This window comes from Nelumbo nucifera, chromosome 4 (assembly GCF_055504915.1).
Source record: "Nelumbo nucifera cultivar China Antique chromosome 4, China Antique-T2T, whole genome shotgun sequence".
Taxonomy (NCBI): Eukaryota; Viridiplantae; Streptophyta; class Magnoliopsida; order Proteales; family Nelumbonaceae; genus Nelumbo; species Nelumbo nucifera.
In genome coordinates, this window is record NC_142652.1 from 5,943,136 (window position 1) to 5,961,513 (window position 18,378).

Here is an 18,378-nt window from a genome sequence, read left to right on the forward strand (position 1 = left end):
CTCGACCTACTGGACGAGGTAAGAGACCTCGCGTACATCCGGACAGCAACTTTCCAGCAAAAAGTAGCTCGGTAGTACAATGCCAGAGTAAAGAAGTAGAACTTCCGCGTCAGCGACTTGGTTTTCCGTAAGATCATGGCACCCGAACCCGGCGTGGGCAAACTTGGACCAAATTGGGAAGGGCCCTACAGAGTAAAGAGAACACTCGGGGGGGCATACGAGCTCGAAACCTTAGAGGGCAAACAAGTACCCCAAGCGTGGAACGTCATTAACTTAAGGCGATACTACCTATAGACCACCAAGCGAAGTGGACAAAGTCGTTACCAGAGCCTAGGGCTAGGATGCCGAGCTAACAAAGAACCTCGGCATAGGCAAGCAAAGGCAAAAAGTGCCAACCAAAGGCTCAGGCAAAGTGCTGACAACGAACTAATAGAGGCATCGGCATATGGTCAGTTCGGAGGAAAGAGCGACCAACACTTAATCAAATGAAAAATCATTCCATTGCAAAATACTTTGCGTACTTTTCACAAAAAAATAATAATAATAATACTGTGTACACTTAATCAAAAGAAAATCACAGGCTCGGAGGTCTTTCTTCACCATCAGAAGGCACTTCAACGATACCCGAAGGTCCTGCCTCGCCCTCAGAATCCGGCTCACCATCAGCGGCGTCGGCCATCTCCTTAGTAATGCGCGAAGTGGATATGACACTAATATCGAGCTCGGGGTACATATTCCGGATCATCCACCGGCTTAGTTTAAATCCCCTTCTGTACGAGTCCACCATTAGGTCATCAAAGTGCGATGAGGCGATGTATTCATCGACGACCTTCTTCTCGGCATCCTCAATGCCTTGAGAAAATATCTGTGTCATCTCCCTAATATCCTCTTGAAGGTATTCAACCTGATGCTGCAAATCCAGCCTCAGGTCCGCCATATGCTTCACCACAACTCTCATGGCCTCGGCATCTCTCTGAGACCTCGCTTGCCTGGCCTGTGTTGCGCGAGCAGCCGCCTCAGCAGCTCGGGAAGCCGCCTCGGCAGCACGGGAAGCCTCTTCGGCAGCTCGCGTCTGCCTCGAGCTCCTTTCCACTTGGGCCGCCAAGGCATGGATAGAAAAATTCACCTACCAAAAGGAAAGAACAAATGATCAAAAGAACGACAGCAAGAAAGATAAAAGCAAAGAGCCTGACAAGAAATCTGACTTACCACCATGGCATGAGTGGCAGCACGACAAGTTACCTGGTTCAAAGGAAGCTCGGTTCATGCCACGACCTCCTCAGGATAGATGGCCTCCCTACTCTTCTGAAGAGCGTGGTTCGGCAACAACACGCTCCTGAACTCGCCTTGGGCTCCCGAGTCTGAGGGCCCAGCTCGCGTATAAGCAGACTCAGAGTAAGCGGGAGCCCCCGTGTAAGTAGCCTCGGCATAAGGGGCCCCTGCCGCTTCATGTACCGGAGGGGCCATCTCGGGCTCCCTGGGCGGATCGACTGACGGGTAGTCTGGTACCTCGGGCTCCGCATCTTGGGGCAGCTCGGCACGAGTTCGTTAGGAGACTCGCTTCCTCCTCTTCAAGCCGTGAAACAGGTGCCCACCACGAGTCCTCTCTAAGTCCATCACACCTGCAAAATGAGCTTGGCATCAGGAAAAAACGAAAGAACAGAGAAAAAGAAAAGACAAACCTTTGAGTAAAGAACCTACCCGAACTAAGACCGGCCTCAATGAGCTTGGCCTCCATCAGATAATGATGGCATTTTAGCCCAAGCCGTGCCCATTGCCGGAGGCCCTTCGCCGTCTCCTTATCAAGCGTAACACCGGCGTCAGAGGCGGCCATCCCCCACCCGGTTTGGAACGGCCACCCCAATGCAGTTTGCACCCCGAAATAGTCTCGTTTCCACGCCGGGAACTTGTTGGGAAGTTCGTGTAAAAGCTTAAAACCCGGGCGAGGAGACAGGTAATACGCCCGCCTACACCCAGGAAGGGGACCCGCTTGTTTCTTAAGCATTAAAATGGAAGAGAAGATCTCCAGGTCTAAAGGCAAGACCTGTTCGCAAAATAGGGAGATTGTCCCCACCAAGTTACAAATGGAGTTCGGGTGAAGCTGACCGACAGTAACGCCGAAGTGGTTCATAACTTCGACAATGAGGGGGTGGAAAGGCAGGCGCAACCCCGCAATGAGTTGCTCCTGGAATATCACGATCTCATCAGGACCGTGTTCCCCAGGGAAACTGCCCAAGGGTATGAAGTCGGTGTACTCCCTAGGCAAGTTGAACTAGGTAATAAGGGAGTGAAACCCCTCAGGCATCATGGTCGAGGGCCCAAACTTGTCTAACGTCCGACCTTGACGAGAGGAGGACGCCAAACTACCCGAGGTGACTCGACTTACGGGTTCGAATTCTTCCTCGAGTTCTACCTCAGGTTCACTAGGACTGTCGGAGGATGCAACTCGGTTCGTAGAACTTGCATCCGACCCCCTTGAAGAACTGTATGAGCTATCCGAGCTAGACATCGAAAGGAGAAGAAGAATTCCAGGAAAGTACTCACTCGGAAAAAAGCAAACGGACTACGGGAATGTGAACGCGAGCTGAAGAAGCAAAACGCAGGATAATGACAACGACTGGGGTCCCCCACTATTTATACCCACAGTAACCGAGAATCAACGGTTCAGATCAAAGCCAAACCAACGGCCCGCAGTCGCGCTGACCGCACATCTCTTGAGACCGAGACGTGACTGGCACATGTCTCTTGGAACTGAAAAGAGCGTCAGCGCACGTCTCCTCGCATTAAAGGCGGTAGCGGCGCGATTTTAAATTTGAAAAGACGCCCGCTGTCACGTCTCCCAGCGGCGCGATTTTTGAATTTTAAAATAAAGCGCGCGCTGTCACGTCTATCAGCATTTATAGGGAGATTGGCGCGTTTCCTGTCTTTTTGGCGCTCGAGAAACCCGAAAAAATCCTGATGATGCGCATCTCACGCTATCAGTCAACCAATTCAAAGTACGGGAAAAATCCACCCGCCACCTCATAAACTCCCTGCGCCAGGGCAAGACCCTTAGCGCGAGTAGTGGGGAACAATTGATGAAGGAAGATTTGGCCCGACCTTGTAACCACTCAACACGTGGCAAATGCAACAGCTCGACACAACAGCACGCCAAGGCGCGAGCTCTGAAAGGAGGAACCAACAGTCCGAACTCCCTGCAAGGAGCCCGAACTCCCCGTAAGGTGCCCGAGCTCTCCCTTAGGCCCCGAGCCTTACGAACACAAATGGCAACAACCCGAACTGGCCTGCCCCATGGCAGTTCAGGCCTCACCTCTATCCAAACTCAAGACTTCGCCTCGCACACCACTCCAGCACTTCGCCTCTAGGACGCCGAACCAAACAATTGTACCATACCTGACACCGAAGGAGTCCGTATCCAGGGGCGGCGCACCTGACTGACTCGGGATCTAACGCGTGACAGCCGCACTTCAACAACCACCTGCCACCACCACCTGCCACTGCCATCTCTAGTTACAGAGACGGCTCCGACAAAGAGAGCAGTGGCGGTTCTGCCCCAGTAGAGGCAATCATACCCGACCCGACTGAAGCTTAGGAGTGAGTGCGTGAAGTGGTTATAAAAGGCTCTCTACCCCCCAAGAACAAGGTATGTGAACTTTGCGCCATCTGGTTTTATCTTGCCTTTGAGAGAATATTAACTTGAGCTTCGGAGTAATCTCACCGGGTTCCTCCCCGGAGATTCCCTGCTTTTTTCTCCGTTTCAGGCCCTCTATTGCTCCAGTCAGAGGCAAGGTTGTTGACAGTTAGGATCGGCCGGATTGCGCACCATCAATATATATGAGTACTTTAGACCATTAGATGAGCATGATGGTGCTCCAATATAGATAAGCAATGTCACATTGTATTGTTTTATGGGGTATTGCTTGAAATGCCCCAATCAAATAATAAAAATTAAAAACATTTATTGTAAATTGAGGTGGCAGATGGCATCATGAAGTGTTACTGGAAGCACTCAACCAAATAACAAAAAAATATATATGTTTAAAGTGACGTTTTTTAATAAAAGTAATTTTTCAAGAAACACCCATCCATAAAACGCCCACAAAACTAAACACATAGATAAATGTGATTCATTGGTGTAACCTTTGGAATCAACAGTTTTTTTCTTATATCGAAGCCAATGTTTTTTTTGGTATTTTTCCGGGGTTGAAAAACATTTTCATTTTTCATGCCACGTAATGGGTTGAACAGTTTGACCAGCCGGGTTAATAACGGATCACATTGTCATTATATGCATTTAGAGTTTATTTACATTGTACAACTAATTCAAACATGTGTATTTGCACTTAATATATTTGTATTTGCATTATTGAAAAACAGTGCAAATAAAATATATGTACAGTACAAATACAATGTTTATAAATACTGTATTCATGGTTTTGCATTATATATATTTGTAAATTATAGAGTTCGAATAAAAAGAATAGCTGCAAAAGAGGGAAAAAAAATTTATAACCCAATTTGTGTCGGATTAAGTATAAGTTGGGCTTGACCACTTGGGTTTGCAAATTTGAACTATACCATCTTATTGGATTGTTTTGGGCCATTGGTCTATACATTGATGTTGGAGTTGCTTGCCCCAAATTTGAGCAAATACAAATAAGGTAAAGCTTTTAGGGGTGAGCAAGAAAAACCGAAAATCGAATCTAACCAATTTGATGATATCAAACTAAAAATTCCAATTAATCGAATCGGTTAGTTCGATTTCGGTTAACAAATATAAAAAATGGCAGTTAATCAAACCAACCGGTATACATATATTTTTATATATTATATATTTTATATTATCTATATATTATAAATTAATAAATATGTATTATATATTTATAATATAATATTTTGCATGTATTTATAGTTGTTATTATATATTTTATAATATACATTACAAATATAAACATTTGAAAACCCGATAAACCGAATTAACGGTTAACCAAACTGGTAAATTAGTTAATGGATCGGCTTTGATTTGGTTTCATTTACTGGTTGTCCATAAATTGATAGTACCAACTCAGTTTAAAAAATAAGCCCACTGTTCGATTAATTGAGCCGTGAGCACTCCTAAAAAGGTGTATCATTTAAATGTTTATGAAATAAAGAAAAGGGTAAATTATAAAGACCCCCACCCCTGTACCAAGGGGTTTGTGTTGATTACCCCTCGTGAACTTTCAATTTACAACAAACCCCTTTGGCCATTAAGTTAGATGAAGGAATGCATTAAATTATCAAAATACCCACCTAGACTTTTCTTTAGTCTCTTTCCCTTGCCTTTTCTCTCAAACCCTAATCGACCCCAAAAGTACCTCAATTTTGTTTCTTTAGTCTCTTTTTTTTAATGTAAAAATTATCTACTCCATTCTACAATAAATTAATAAAAGAGCAAATTTGTTAATAAGGTTTAGGAAATTGACTAACTCTGCCCCTACTATTCCAATAGTCTTAAAATATCCCTACTATTTCTAACAATCGACTAGCTCTACTCTTACCGTTAGCACCTGCTAATATTCCGTCAAAACTTGTACACATGTGACATATAACTTTTTTATGACCCATTTTTACCCTCACAATCTTCTTCCTTTTAGTAGTCTCAAACCGAGCCAGCTCGGTCCTTACCTAGCTACGGGGATAGCCCCCTCCACTTCCAGTCTCTCTCTCTCTCATGTTTCATCACTCTTCTCTTCCTCACACCAAAGAAGATGTAGAGAGAAGAAGTATAGGTTTAAGGGTTCCAAGATTGGTTATGGATCTTCTCCTTGCTTTTCCCCGACAACTTCTGAAGTATGTCTGTTTCATATGTGTTCGATCTATCAACCGAATGGCAACGAAGACTCCTGATTTCGAGAACAAAAAGAGTGAATTGGGTGAAGACTTACCAGATGTTGTGTTTGCAAGAGAAAGTATCGTTTCTACATACCCTATTTAGGTTTGAACCAATCAAAGACCACTGGATTGGTGTGGTGGAAGAGAATTTGGTCAGTGGATGAAAGCATGGAAGAAGGTAAAAGGGAATGGTTTGAGATCATAGCGGGGCCTCGATGGAATAGAGTGAGAGAAATAGAGTGAGAGTACATAGCAATAGAGTGAGAGAAAAAGAGGTCAGAGGGGAGAAGGGAGTACTGCTGCTCCACTGTGTCAAGATTGAGAGGGTACAGAGCGCCAGAGCAAATCGAGAGAACACAGGTAGGGTACAAAGTGCCGTTGGGAATACCCCTAATTTGATTTTAAATAGATCGGCGGCCATCTCTTTGTGGAGACAGGTAGTGGTCGTCTGACGATGAGATTGATGGCGGGGCTAGATGATCCTGATCAGACTGAGATGTTCCTAATGATCCTACCCAGCGGTCAGCGACGGCCAACTCTTCTAGCTTTTCTCTTACAGGATGAACGCCTGACGGTGAGATTCATGGCGGGGGCACCGCCAACCGCTGCTGCTGGAAGTGAAGACCAAACTGAGTAAGACGAACGGGAGCTTCGGATTTCATTTAAGGGCAAAACGGACATTTCAGGCTTTTCATCAATATTTTAGCGGCAACAGTAATTTTCTAAAACAGTAGAGATAGTATTAGACAATAATCAAACAGCAGTGATATACTTAATCAATTAATTTAAATATAAGAGTAGTTTAAAAAAACTGCCCTTAATAAAAATCGAACTAAACCTTAAATTTATATCCATAAAAAATAAACCTCTATACCATTTTCATTTAAATACTAAATCCAAATAGAAATTAGTGAGGATTTATTGGAGAAACCAAGAAGATTTCATTATTATATTTAGAAAAATAATCAAACCATAAATTATTCAAATAAATAAAAAAATAATTTATGAATTAAAAAAATTAAATAGCTGAATAATCGTTTTTGAAGTTAAATAGCATAACTCTAAAAGAGGGGTATTTATCGCAAAGTGAAAATTGAGGTTCAGGGGTAAGTCATTGAGCCCGATATAGTGGTCGCGATTTACCTAAGATAAATATTTGTTTGTTCTTCGCGTCTGGATTTTCTTCATAAATAATCATTGAACACAGAATGATGCACCAATATCTCTTGACCCTCGAGGCCTTGATTACCAGCTGAATCATAGATTTTGATTGAAGACTTTAATTTTTATTTTTTAAAGTTCATGGGCCGGGCTCGGGTTTGTTTTTATTAAAATTTGAATGGACCCGAAGCCCCGAGCCCGAAGTAGCGTAAAATGTTCATGGGCCGAACCGCCCGGACCGTGAACAGGTCTCAAATTCTCAATTCGGTGTCCTGGTCGATATAATAATACGAATGGTACCCGAGGCACGGAGACACCGAGAGTAGGATATATCATATAACATCCTCTTCAGAAAAACCCTAAACCCCTCGTAAAACGACTGAGCATGTCATTACCTCCAAAACCCTAAAACAACCGGAGAGCAGGGGAAGACAACTTTTAACACCTATTTCTACCCCTCTGGAATCGCTGGTTGCTATCTGTTCTTCGCAATGGCGTTGTATGCACTATTTGAATCTTCCTCTGGGTACGCCCTCTTTCTGGCACACGGCATCGATGAAATCGGACAGAACACTGAAGCAGTTCGGAGTTCTGTTGTGGATCTAAATCGGTTCGGGAAAGTGGTCAAGCTTGCAGCATTCTATCCATTCGAGTCTGCACTTGACGCTCTAAACCAATGCAACGCTGTTTCTGAAGGTGGAAACTTTGAGCTATCTAGATTTTGTAAATTTTAGATATGCATGTTCAGAGCTTGCTACTATTTCTTTACTTGTTATTGGTTTTAGTTGGTGGCCTTGTATTTTTTTACATGTTGTCAAAGATTTTGTTTTTGGTAAAGTTCTTTTAGTTGAACGTCACATGGTTTTATTGATATCTGTATGCTTCACCTGAGCTTTACAGTGTTAAATGCAGTTGGTTTTCTTGGGACCTACAAGTGTGTTGTTTCAAAGTCTCCCATGCTCGGGATCAATGATCAATATATTGTTTTGGCGAATTTTCTAGGCTTTTTGAATATATAATTACATATCCATTGAAGTTTAATTGTCCAGGAGCCTTTGCTTCTTGTGTATTGCATCTTAGTGTGGTGTGTCTCCAGTGGCTCTAAAACAGCTGATATTTAGCCCACCTCAGCAATAAAAACAATAAACCGAAAAGTTATGGGTCTGTTTTCTATTTCCTTCATTTATTCTTTGATTTAGCTGTTGTGATTCAACGGATGTTATTGTTGTTTTTATTTGGTAAGGCAACATGCTTAGTTGCTTTTTTCCCTACTTTCGGTAATTAGTTGCTTGGAAATTTGGTGCTACTAGATTGTTAATGAGCCAATTGTTTATTCAATATCACTTTTGACTTTTGAGTACATTGCCCGTTATCCCTCTATTTTTAATAACCTTGACTCACATTGAAAAATTATGACATTTTGCTGGTTTGTCTAATAATGGTTTTCAGGACTTATGACCGAGGAGCTGAGGAACTTTTTAGAACTCAATCTCCCTAAAATTAAGGAAGGTAAACAGGTCAAATTCAAACTAGGAGTTGCTGAGCCAAAGATTGGGTCACATATTTCAGAAGTTACTAAAATTCCTTGCCTGAGCAATGAGTTTGTGCTTGAGATTCTTCGTGGTGTTCGATTGCATTTTGACAGGTTTATCAAGGACCTTAAGGTGATGCACTCTGTCACTCTCTCCAGATGCTGTATTGTAGGTGGTATTATATTCTCTGAATTGTTCAGCTTTCTGATATTTCTAGATGCCCTCTGTTCATACAGCCTGGTGACTTAGAAAAGGCTCAGCTTGGTTTGGGGCACAGTTACAGCAGGGCAAAGGTTAAGTTCAATGTGAACAGAGTTGACAATATGATTATTCAAGCAATCTTCCTCCTTGATACTCTTGATAAAGATATCAACTCCTTTTCTATGCGAGTCAGGTTTGTTGTCCATCTTTGTTTTCTAGTGGCCCTTTTTTGTTTGGTAGTAGTCTAAAGTAAACTTTAGTCTTAAATATACTTCAAATGATGTCACAAACAGTAGCTTGGTTCTGTCACTAACACTATCAGATCTTATTTGTCCTCTCCTTGTTCACATTGCCTAGTTTTGGAATGTTTTTTATGCTACGTTTAAAAAAAACACATAGTAAACTCAAGGCCATAAACTTTGCATCAAATTTGGATGACATTGAAATAGTTAATTGCCATTATTAGGGTTTATGGGTCTTGTGTCTGTTATCTGCTTATATGTTGTTTCTGGTATAGAAAGGATGCAGTTGATTTTTTTATCTTTAAATGATTAATTTACTGTGATGCTGTCCTGCAGAGAGTGGTATTCATGGCATTTCCCTGAATTAGTGAAGATTGTCAATGACAACTATCTTTATGCCAAAGTTGCAAAATATGTGGAGGACAAATCAGAACTATCTGAGGACAAAATCCCGGGCTTAGCTGAGATACTTGGGGATGAAGACAAGGCAAAAGAGATTGTTGAAGCAGCAAAAGCTTCAATGGGTAAACATAATGAAATTATTTTATATGGCAAGTCTATTTCTCATCTTTTATTCATATTTTGTTTTTAATTTATGCAGGACAAGATTTATCCCCAATTGACTTGATTAATGTCCAGCAATTCGCCCAGAGGGTTATGGACCTCTCTGAATATAGAAAGAAACTTTATGAGTATTTGGTGACTAAAATGAATGACATTGCACCAAATTTGGCTTCTCTAATTGGTGAAGTTGTAGCGGCTCGTTTGATTTCTCATGCTGGCAGTCTCACAAATTTGGCCAAATGCCCAGCTTCTACTCTTCAAATTCTTGGTGCTGAGAAGGCACTCTTCAGGTATTTTATCAGCACCTTCACTTCCAATAGAAAGTGGTAGTGCTTTAGTGGAAATAAAAAAGCCTCAATGGTAATACCCAATGTTCTGAAAATCACAATCGTATCGAAAATCGTAAAGGTGTTTGAATCGAGCTGTATCGTAAATCGTAAGATTTTTTCTTATTTTTTCAAAAGCTGTTAAAAACTCTAAAATATACCTAAATCTCTCAAAAAATAGAAAAAATGTCTTTGCACAAGCTTTCTAACCCATAAACATCTTATAAACATATAGTAATGACAGAGTTATAGTTACATTAGTGTCAATAAAAAGTAATATATTTAATTATCTTGATATGAAATATGAATTAACCACAATTTTTTAAAAGGAACCATAATGTTTTCTAGAGTCTATAATCTACAAGTATAGATTCTTGTTTCTATTGTTTTAAATTTTAACTTTCAACTGTCAAGTGTTCAACAAAGCAACAAACAACGCATATCAATTCATCAATTAATAATTATCCATACAATTTATACAATAGTGAGATAAACCCTACAAATGAAAGTTATACAACTAAAGAAATTAATTTCTCTGAAATTAATGAGTATAAAGAGATATCATGTGTATGGGGCGGAGCCACTGTTTTAATAAGAATATTGAAAGAAAGAAACAAATGAACCTTGTTTTCATGTTAGAAAAGAGTGAAAAAATAGAATATATCCCTGTTTTTCATAAAAACTGAGAGTGAAAATAATGGAATGGAACCTATTTTAACATTAGCAAAAAAAGGAAGCTATTTTTGCACAATAGAAAGCAACCTGTTTTAACCTACAAAGTGCGAATACACCTTTGTTTTTGCATAATACAGTTTTATTTTATGTGTAAAAAAGAATGAAGAATGGGGGTGAACCCCTGTTTTATGATTAGAAAAAGGGTGAGGGGAATATATCAGGGCTAAAGCCCTATTTTCATGCAAGAAAACAAGTAAAAATATTCGGGACAAGCCCCTGTTTGTGCATGGAAAGAGGGTTAATAGTAAAAGTGCGGAGCCCCTGTTTTTATGCAAAAAAATCAAGATAAAATATTATGAAACAAGGGGAAAATGTAATAGGGTGGAGCCCCTGTTTTTATTCAAAAAGAAAGAACAAAACTAGGTATCCTTAGCTTTCATGCAAAAATGAATGAAAAACATGGGACGGAGCCCCTGTTTTCAAGCCAAAAAATGATTGAAACAAATGGGGCGGAGCCCCTGTTTTTATGCCAAAACACCGATTGAAATAAATAGGGCGTAGCCCCTATTTTCATGCCAAAAAACTGACTAAAATAAAGGAGAAGACAAGAAGACAAGAAGAAAGGAGGAAGAGGAGGAGGAAGAAGAAAGAAAGAAAGAAAAAAAAAACAAACAAATTCTCTTACCTTTCAACACAAACAACTGAAACAAGTAGAGGAGATTTTGAGCTTCACTGAAACAATGGAGGAGGGTTTCTTCTCTTCCAGTCTCCCGCCGAAATCTTTTCCTTCAATGGTAAGTTGATCGACCAAAGTGGATATTCTATGTTTTATAACTAAAATGACGATTCTGCCTCTCTATGTAAAAGAGAAACTTTTAAAAGGAAGAGGGTTAAATGGTAACTTAATCTTAAGCTTTCAAACTCTAATCGCATGAATCGTCCAGGAATCATGAATTACGATTTACACTAGTGATTTGCTTACAAATCGTACAATATATATATGATTTGTATTGTTTTAGCCCCGATTTGATTTGAATCATACGATTCAAATCATGAATCTCATGATTTGGAATACCACTAATCCTCTGCAATGTCAGCTGTTGGTTTTAGAAATAAAAGAGTACCATTTCTCTGTTGCTTTTTGGAAACAAAGTAGTGTATGATATACTTTGTCCATATCATTGCAATGGAGTAATTACCAACAAAAGGCATTACTTCCCCCATAGTTTGGCGGTATTCTTTTGCCACTTCATGTTGTAATAGGCCAAATGAAATGATCAGAACACCTTTGAAGTTTCTTCTATATGTTCAAGAATGTATTGTTTATGACTTGAAAAAAGAATTCATTCTTAAATAAATTTTCTTGTTTCTTAGATGTTGCCACCACCATGGAATTAAATCCCCGTTCAGGAAACTTATATGTCCATTGATCAATTAGAAAGAGTGAACCCATTTGTAGTCATTTGTCATCTGATCACATTAATTGCAAATACTTTATTTCTTAAATCTAGTTTCCTTAATTCAAGTTTTTGCTATTGTTTTCAGGGCATTAAAAACACGAGGGAACACACCAAAGTATGGCCTCATATTCCATTCGTCTTTTATTGGCCGGGCATCTGCTAGAAATAAGGGTCGTATGGCTCGGTATCTTGCCAACAAATGTTCTATTGCATCTCGCATTGACTGTTTCTCAGGTAAATTTCCTATGATGTCAGATATGATGGCTTCATTCCCACTATCTGTGGAAGTATGTTTTTTGGATAACCCATAAAATATTTGTAAATACAGAGATGAACACTACTGTTTTTGGAGAGAAGCTCCGTGAACAGGTTGAGGAACGACTTGACTTTTATGACAAGGGGGTTGCACCTCGCAAGAATGTTGATGTGATGAAAGCAGCTATTGAAAGTGTTCAGAACAAAGGTGAGCATATCAGAAAGCTAATTAATTAATACACACACCAATTGGTTGTAAGCCATGGTTTGCATAGGATTTTGAATGCACTTATGATCTGTTATGAAAAAAGTATTGTGTATGTATATATATATATATATATATATCAATTATGTTGCAATTGTTTTTGGTGCCCGGGTGATCTCTCTTTCTTCAGATCTTTTTTCACTGTGTTTTCTTCTCTATGCAATGCATTCACAGATGATGAGGATACTGCGCCAAATACAGAAAATGCAGATGGTGAAGTTTCTCTAAAGAAAAGCAAGAAGAAGAAATCTAAAGATGAAGCTGCTGTGAATGGTGAGCCTATGGTGGTGGATGAGGCTATGGCTGTTACAAATGGAGATGCTTCACCAGGAACAGAAAAGAAAAAGAAAAAGGAGAAACGTAAGTTGGCACAGGAGCAGGATCATGTTCAGGCTCCTGAAAGTTTAGGTGCTGTGAATGGGTTCAACTCAGATCAGGAAGGAACAACCAAGAAGAAGAAAAAGAAGAAGAGCAAAGACGTAGACACGGAAGATCAAGATATCCAGAGTGCAAGTGAAGTGAAGAAAAAAAAGAAAAAGAAGTCGAAAGGTGACGATGAAGAGTGAATTCTTGATAAAGATGTTGCTTAGTTTAATTACGTATCCTTGTAGACTGCTGCTTTTATATTGGATTTTTCTGGGTAACTCCACCTTTATCCTTGATGATTTCTTCAATCAAATAGTCAGCCTGCAGCTAGGTTAACATGCATTCCTAGCAGTTTAGCTTTAAGTATTTGACCTTTTCCTTGGCTAGCAAGTGATAAAGCAGACGGTGAGTTATTCTCTAATTACTATCTCATGACATTTGTTTCATTATTTTATTCCCAACGGACGAACGTTAAATCCCCATGGTGTTGTATGATGTATCAGGTCGAAGTATAACGGTGTAAAACAGACGAGCAAAAATTCCTAATATGCTTGTGTGTATTTTTTTTCTGTTGTCTTTGTATAAAAAACAGAATGAAGTTCGCCATGTCTCAACTTTTTTAAATGCATTCATTCTTAGAGCAAATCCTCCAGTGTGTTTTGGGCGTACGGGGAAGGTGGCTTTTTTCGTGGGCCATTTGATGAATGGACATGCCACGACCGAACCCAAAAAATCAGGTGTTTTAAATTTAGAACGAACGAGGAGTCCTCTCTGTTTTACTGGGTATTGCAACAAATAGCTGCATTGAACTAATGCATGAGTCATCCATCTCGAACAGTTCAGTTAGGTCTCTTGAGGCGCAAGCGCAACCTCCCTCCGCTGAGTGCTGATATTATCGCTCGTGCCTACTTGTTCTTTTCGGCTTTCAGTAAAAGCCTAAAAGAGGGTCACCTACGTGGCACATCAAAGCTCAAGACAAGAAAAAAAGTTGACGCTTGGCACTACTATGCATCCAAACTAGTATAAAGCTAGAGGTCACATTGGACGAAATCTTCAATTCAACAACCAACAAGCTTGGTTTTAGCAGGGTGTCCTAATGGGAGGGCCGGAATCAGCAGTAGGGTATAAGGTCCGATGGACAATAGTTGTAATTCCAAGTCTTTAGGAGTGTTCGACAAGATGGTTGGTTTTGTAAACAACTGCTATATTTTTACACAACTTTGATGTTTTCAGACTCTGTTTTTGGCAAGAATAGACTTGTTTATGGGCTGGGCCTCTTTATCAACAGAAAATGTGCAGGCCCAAGCCCGAGTCCGGTCCAACCATCAGGCTTAGATCTTGAGTCCAAAGCTTGATTCCAAGCCCGAAGCTTGATTTGTACACAAAATGTCTTATTTTCAATGTATTTTTACAAACTAATATTATATTAATTTAGTAATAATTTAATAAATTAATAAATTAATTTGTATTTCCTAATAGTAAATTAATATTTATTAATAATTTAAGAAACAAATATATATTATAATTATATATAACATAAGTATTTTTTTATTATAATAATAGTATTGGGCTGGGTTTATTTGAGAAAGCCCGAGCCTAGAAGCTTGAAAGTTTGTCCAAGCTCGAAAAACAATAGGCCGATCCATCGGGCTACCCGGCCCATGAACAGGTCTATCTTGAATATACATACAGGCATGGGGTGAGCGGTGAGCCAATTATATTGGTGTGGTCCTTGCCCCCCAAACTTTTTTGTTAAAACCATTATTTACAGGGAGAATGACTGTTCAGCCCACCTCAGAATTTTTAGGCCCACCGTACAGGTGGGATGAATCATGACCATGATTTATGCCAAATCCACGGACAGGATGCGGTTTATAAGGGGGCTACTAGTAGACTATAGGGGGCTGTAATTTCAGAATTCTACAGTGGGCTGTAGTGTACTTCTCCGTTATTTATATGGTTACTTAATATAGGCTGGGTCAAAAACATAATAAAGTGGGTCCTTAGCCCCCTTCAAAACTTAAACTAAAATGTAAAAGATCACTCTCTAAGTTCCTAAAATGTCCAAAATAAAAAAAAAAAATCTTTAAAAATCTGTAATAAATCCAAACATTCTTAAGCTATTTTCCCCAAATCCTATTTGTTCTATTGCCTGTTTCATTTTTTTTTTGTTTAACTTGGCCCACCCTAAAGAATATTCCTGGCACATACGTGCATAAAAAGTCTAGTTTGGTTCACTATTAAAAAAGTCTTCTATATGATTTTTTTCCCGGTTTATATTTTAGGAGCATGAGGTCAACGGGTCAACATGTTTTCGACTTCAACTACTCTTCGCCTGTCTGGATCCAATCTGAATACCAACTTCTGTCGTGACAGAAGTCACGGAAAGAGATAGGGGGTAATAGGATGGCCCAACGTATTGACATTTGCAGATATGGAATTAGAAATCTATTCTGGTTTATGAGATTTAAGAATTTTATCCAAGACATAAAATCTTAGATAACATCTATAGCTAATTAGCTATGAGAGGGTGTTCGAAATTACTACCTTCCCAAAGTCCGAATGGATTTCAAATTTGCATGAATTGGCGGGATTTAACCGCTTTTGGAATTTACTAAATTAAAATTCCATGCTTCATCTAATGTCCACAAATTACAAATTCAAACTAAGGTAATGGAATCCATGCCATTTGAAATCCTTGGTGGTTCGTATTCTGCCTTCGAGCAGCCTTATATATTACATTAGACTTTTGAATTGATTGAGTGCCCATTGTGGGTTGTAATCGATTCCTGGTTACTTATGGCTGTAATCTTCATATATTTGTTCCCAAGTTTTGGATCGCTGTCACTTGATTCTCTGAAGAAAGAGAAAAGGTTATGACTTAAAAGGTGGGCTACCTGATTAAAAAGAGAAAAGAGAATCATGGAGATTATTCCAAATGACATAAAATCATATTTGCTTAAAGTCGGGGACTCTAATATACAAGCAAGAAGCAACATGAATGGTGGGGTTGGGAACATGGATCAATTATCGTCCGAAGAGAAATTCTTATTCTTTCTCTGTAACAAAGAGCCAACTCAGTTTTAAATTCATGGAAGCCACCTTAAGTAAATTGCAGAGACAAAAAGAGTTGATGACGACATACAAGTGTAGAGGCGCCTGAACAATTTAAAAACAACCAAGCTTCTTGCAGGGAGAACAGTTCTTTCCTTTTTTGTTTTCATAAAAAACAATTGTAAATTTGTTATCATCTGCATGGACCAGCTTTTGTATTTCTGATTTGCTTGGTGCTTCAGGTAGATTCGTGGTTTTAAAAGATTATAGCCCATGGGACCCTATTTGAAAAGCGGGGCTCATGTGTTGGAAATATGGAGGACAAATGGATTGAGCTCCACCCAATCTACAAAGCAGCTGGAACGAATATGTCCCATGCTCTGAAGGGTTTCCTTTTTTTCTCCTTTGATTTTGTATTTCAATTAGAAATTTTTTATATGAGTTGTTGTTTTTTTTTTTTTTTTTTATTTACTATTGAGATTGAACATATAAGTTTTTTCGAGTCGAGCCTAATTCGATCTAGTATTTTTAGATCGAAATGAGCTTGAGCCCAAATTCAAGCCTTATGCCCTTTCTTATCCAAACCGAGTTCAAATAGTTTAATATTTGGCTCATCACGGCCCATATCCACTCCTATTTGTAGTCAACCCAATATGGTCGGAGAGCGGATTAATTGGAGACAAAAACATTCACACCCGGCTGAACTATCTATCACGGTTGAACACTCTAGTGTTCAGTATAGCTGGGTCCCAGTTGGGGCCCGCAGTGAGTATTGGCGTGTTTAACTGTGATAGTAGAGGTGGATTTGAGCCGAGCCGAGCCGAATAGTATCAGGATCGAGCTCGGCTCGAGACTAGTTTACAAGGTTCGAGCTCGAGTTCGAGCTTGGTTCGAGCCAGAACCTTGAGCTTGAGCTCGGCTCGAGTCAAAAGTTTATAATAAAATAAAAAAATATTTTATTATAAAAATATTTAGAAAAAATATTTTATAAAAACAAAATTTATTTATTTTTATTTTATATTTAAAAAAGTTAAGAATTATAATAATTAATAATTATAATATTTTATTATATATATATATATAAAGGCTCGCGAACCGAGCTCTTGTAGGCTCGAGCTTGGCTCGTTTAATAATCGAGCCACTAAATTGGGCTTGATCTCGGTTGAAATCGAGCCAAGTCGAGCTTTTCACGAGCCGAGCTCAAGCAGCTCGTGAAAAGCTCGACTCATTGCCACCCCTATGTGATAGGTAGTTCAACTAGGTGTGTATGATTTTGTCTCCAACTCATTCGGACTGGTATAATTGGGATAAGGCTTTGATGATGATGGCAATGATTTCATGAAATCACAAGTTGACCTATTTTATTGAGAAGGAAATGTGATTTATGTTTAAAACATTGTTTTTTTTTAGTTGTCAGTGTTTTTAATCCCTTAGTCATGTCAACTAATTGGATTAGTTGACTTGTCATTATACTTGTTCATGGGTTGGGCTCGGGCCAAGCTTTCACTCTGTATTAATAGATTTTTCTAAGGCCCGAGCCCGAGCCCGATCTGAACAACGAGCCTACAACTTGGGCCCAAGCCTGGCCCTCATAAAAAGTCCGAAGCCCGGGCCTGGGCCCGAGCTCGAAATTTATCCCATGTTGTTACTACTGCTAAAGTGGCTGAATAGAGAGAGAGAGAGAGAGAGTGAGTGAGAGAGAAATTATAAAGAAAAAAAATAAAAAATGTATATATTAAATTATAAATATATATTTCAATAAATATTTCATTATTTATATATTTTATATATTATATAAAATACATATTATGTATTTTATAAAATATATAATGCTGAGTCGGGTCGGGCCAGGCTCGGTCTGGGCTTTATTGACAAATCCCGAGCCCGACCCGTAACATAGTCGGGCTTACTGTGTTAGGCCCGCGGGCCTAATTACATGACCAAGCCCGACCGGGGTGCAGGCCAGGCCGGGCCAGGCCATCGAGCTACCCAGCCCATGAACAAGTCTACTTGTCATCCAACTAAAAATTTGGGGCTATTTACAACTAAACTGATTGCGTATAAAAACACCAATGACTTGATCAACAACACAGATTTAATTAAACTTTCCAATCCAATTAGTAGGGTCAGAGGTTGGATGTTGTCTTTTTTTTTCCTAATTTTGTAGTTTATTTCCATCTTTCATAAAAATAATTTTTATTTATCACATTTATCTTCTAATATGCTTATATATTTTCAGGCATGTCCCCATGTTTTTTAGAAAACTTCTATATATTTTTAATTTATCACACTATCTATTTTGAAAATTTTATTATTTAATTATGAAATCCAGGGTTAACCCATTTGAGTTAGATAGTTGAATAGCTTAGTCATCACCTAAAGAGAAAATTTGTTTTTCTTTTT

The 18,378-nt window shown here is 39.3% G+C and overlaps 1 protein-coding gene across 1 annotated transcript; it reads left to right on the forward strand.

The window, feature by feature from the left end:
- Positions 1-5,723: 5,723 nt before the first annotated feature.
- LOC104591672 (nucleolar protein 56-like) lies at positions 5,724-13,212 on the forward strand. Its single transcript, XM_010250626.3, has 8 exons — positions 5,724-7,731; positions 8,485-8,699; positions 8,804-8,961; positions 9,347-9,534; positions 9,612-9,864; positions 12,121-12,269; positions 12,364-12,498; positions 12,730-13,212. Exons 1-8 carry the CDS (start codon positions 7,527-7,529, stop codon positions 13,119-13,121), a joined length of 1,695 nt encoding a protein of 564 aa, XP_010248928.1. The 5' UTR covers positions 5,724-7,526; the 3' UTR covers positions 13,122-13,212.
- Positions 13,213-18,378: the final 5,166 nt, after the last annotated feature.

What these genes read in the sequence shown, in the direction of transcription:
- LOC104591672 (XM_010250626.3), top strand. Translation starts at nt 7,527, where the DNA reads ATGGCGTTGTATGCACTATTTGAATCTTCCTCTGGGTACGCCCTCTTT. An exon ending in ATGCAACGCTGTTTCTGAAG is followed by an intron (nt 7,732 to 8,484) that starts GTGGAAACTTTG and finishes AATGGTTTTCAG; the next exon opens with GACTTATGACCGAGGAGCTG. An exon ending in TGAAAGTGTTCAGAACAAAG is followed by an intron (nt 12,499 to 12,729) that starts GTGAGCATATCA and finishes ATGCATTCACAG; the next exon opens with ATGATGAGGATACTGCGCCA.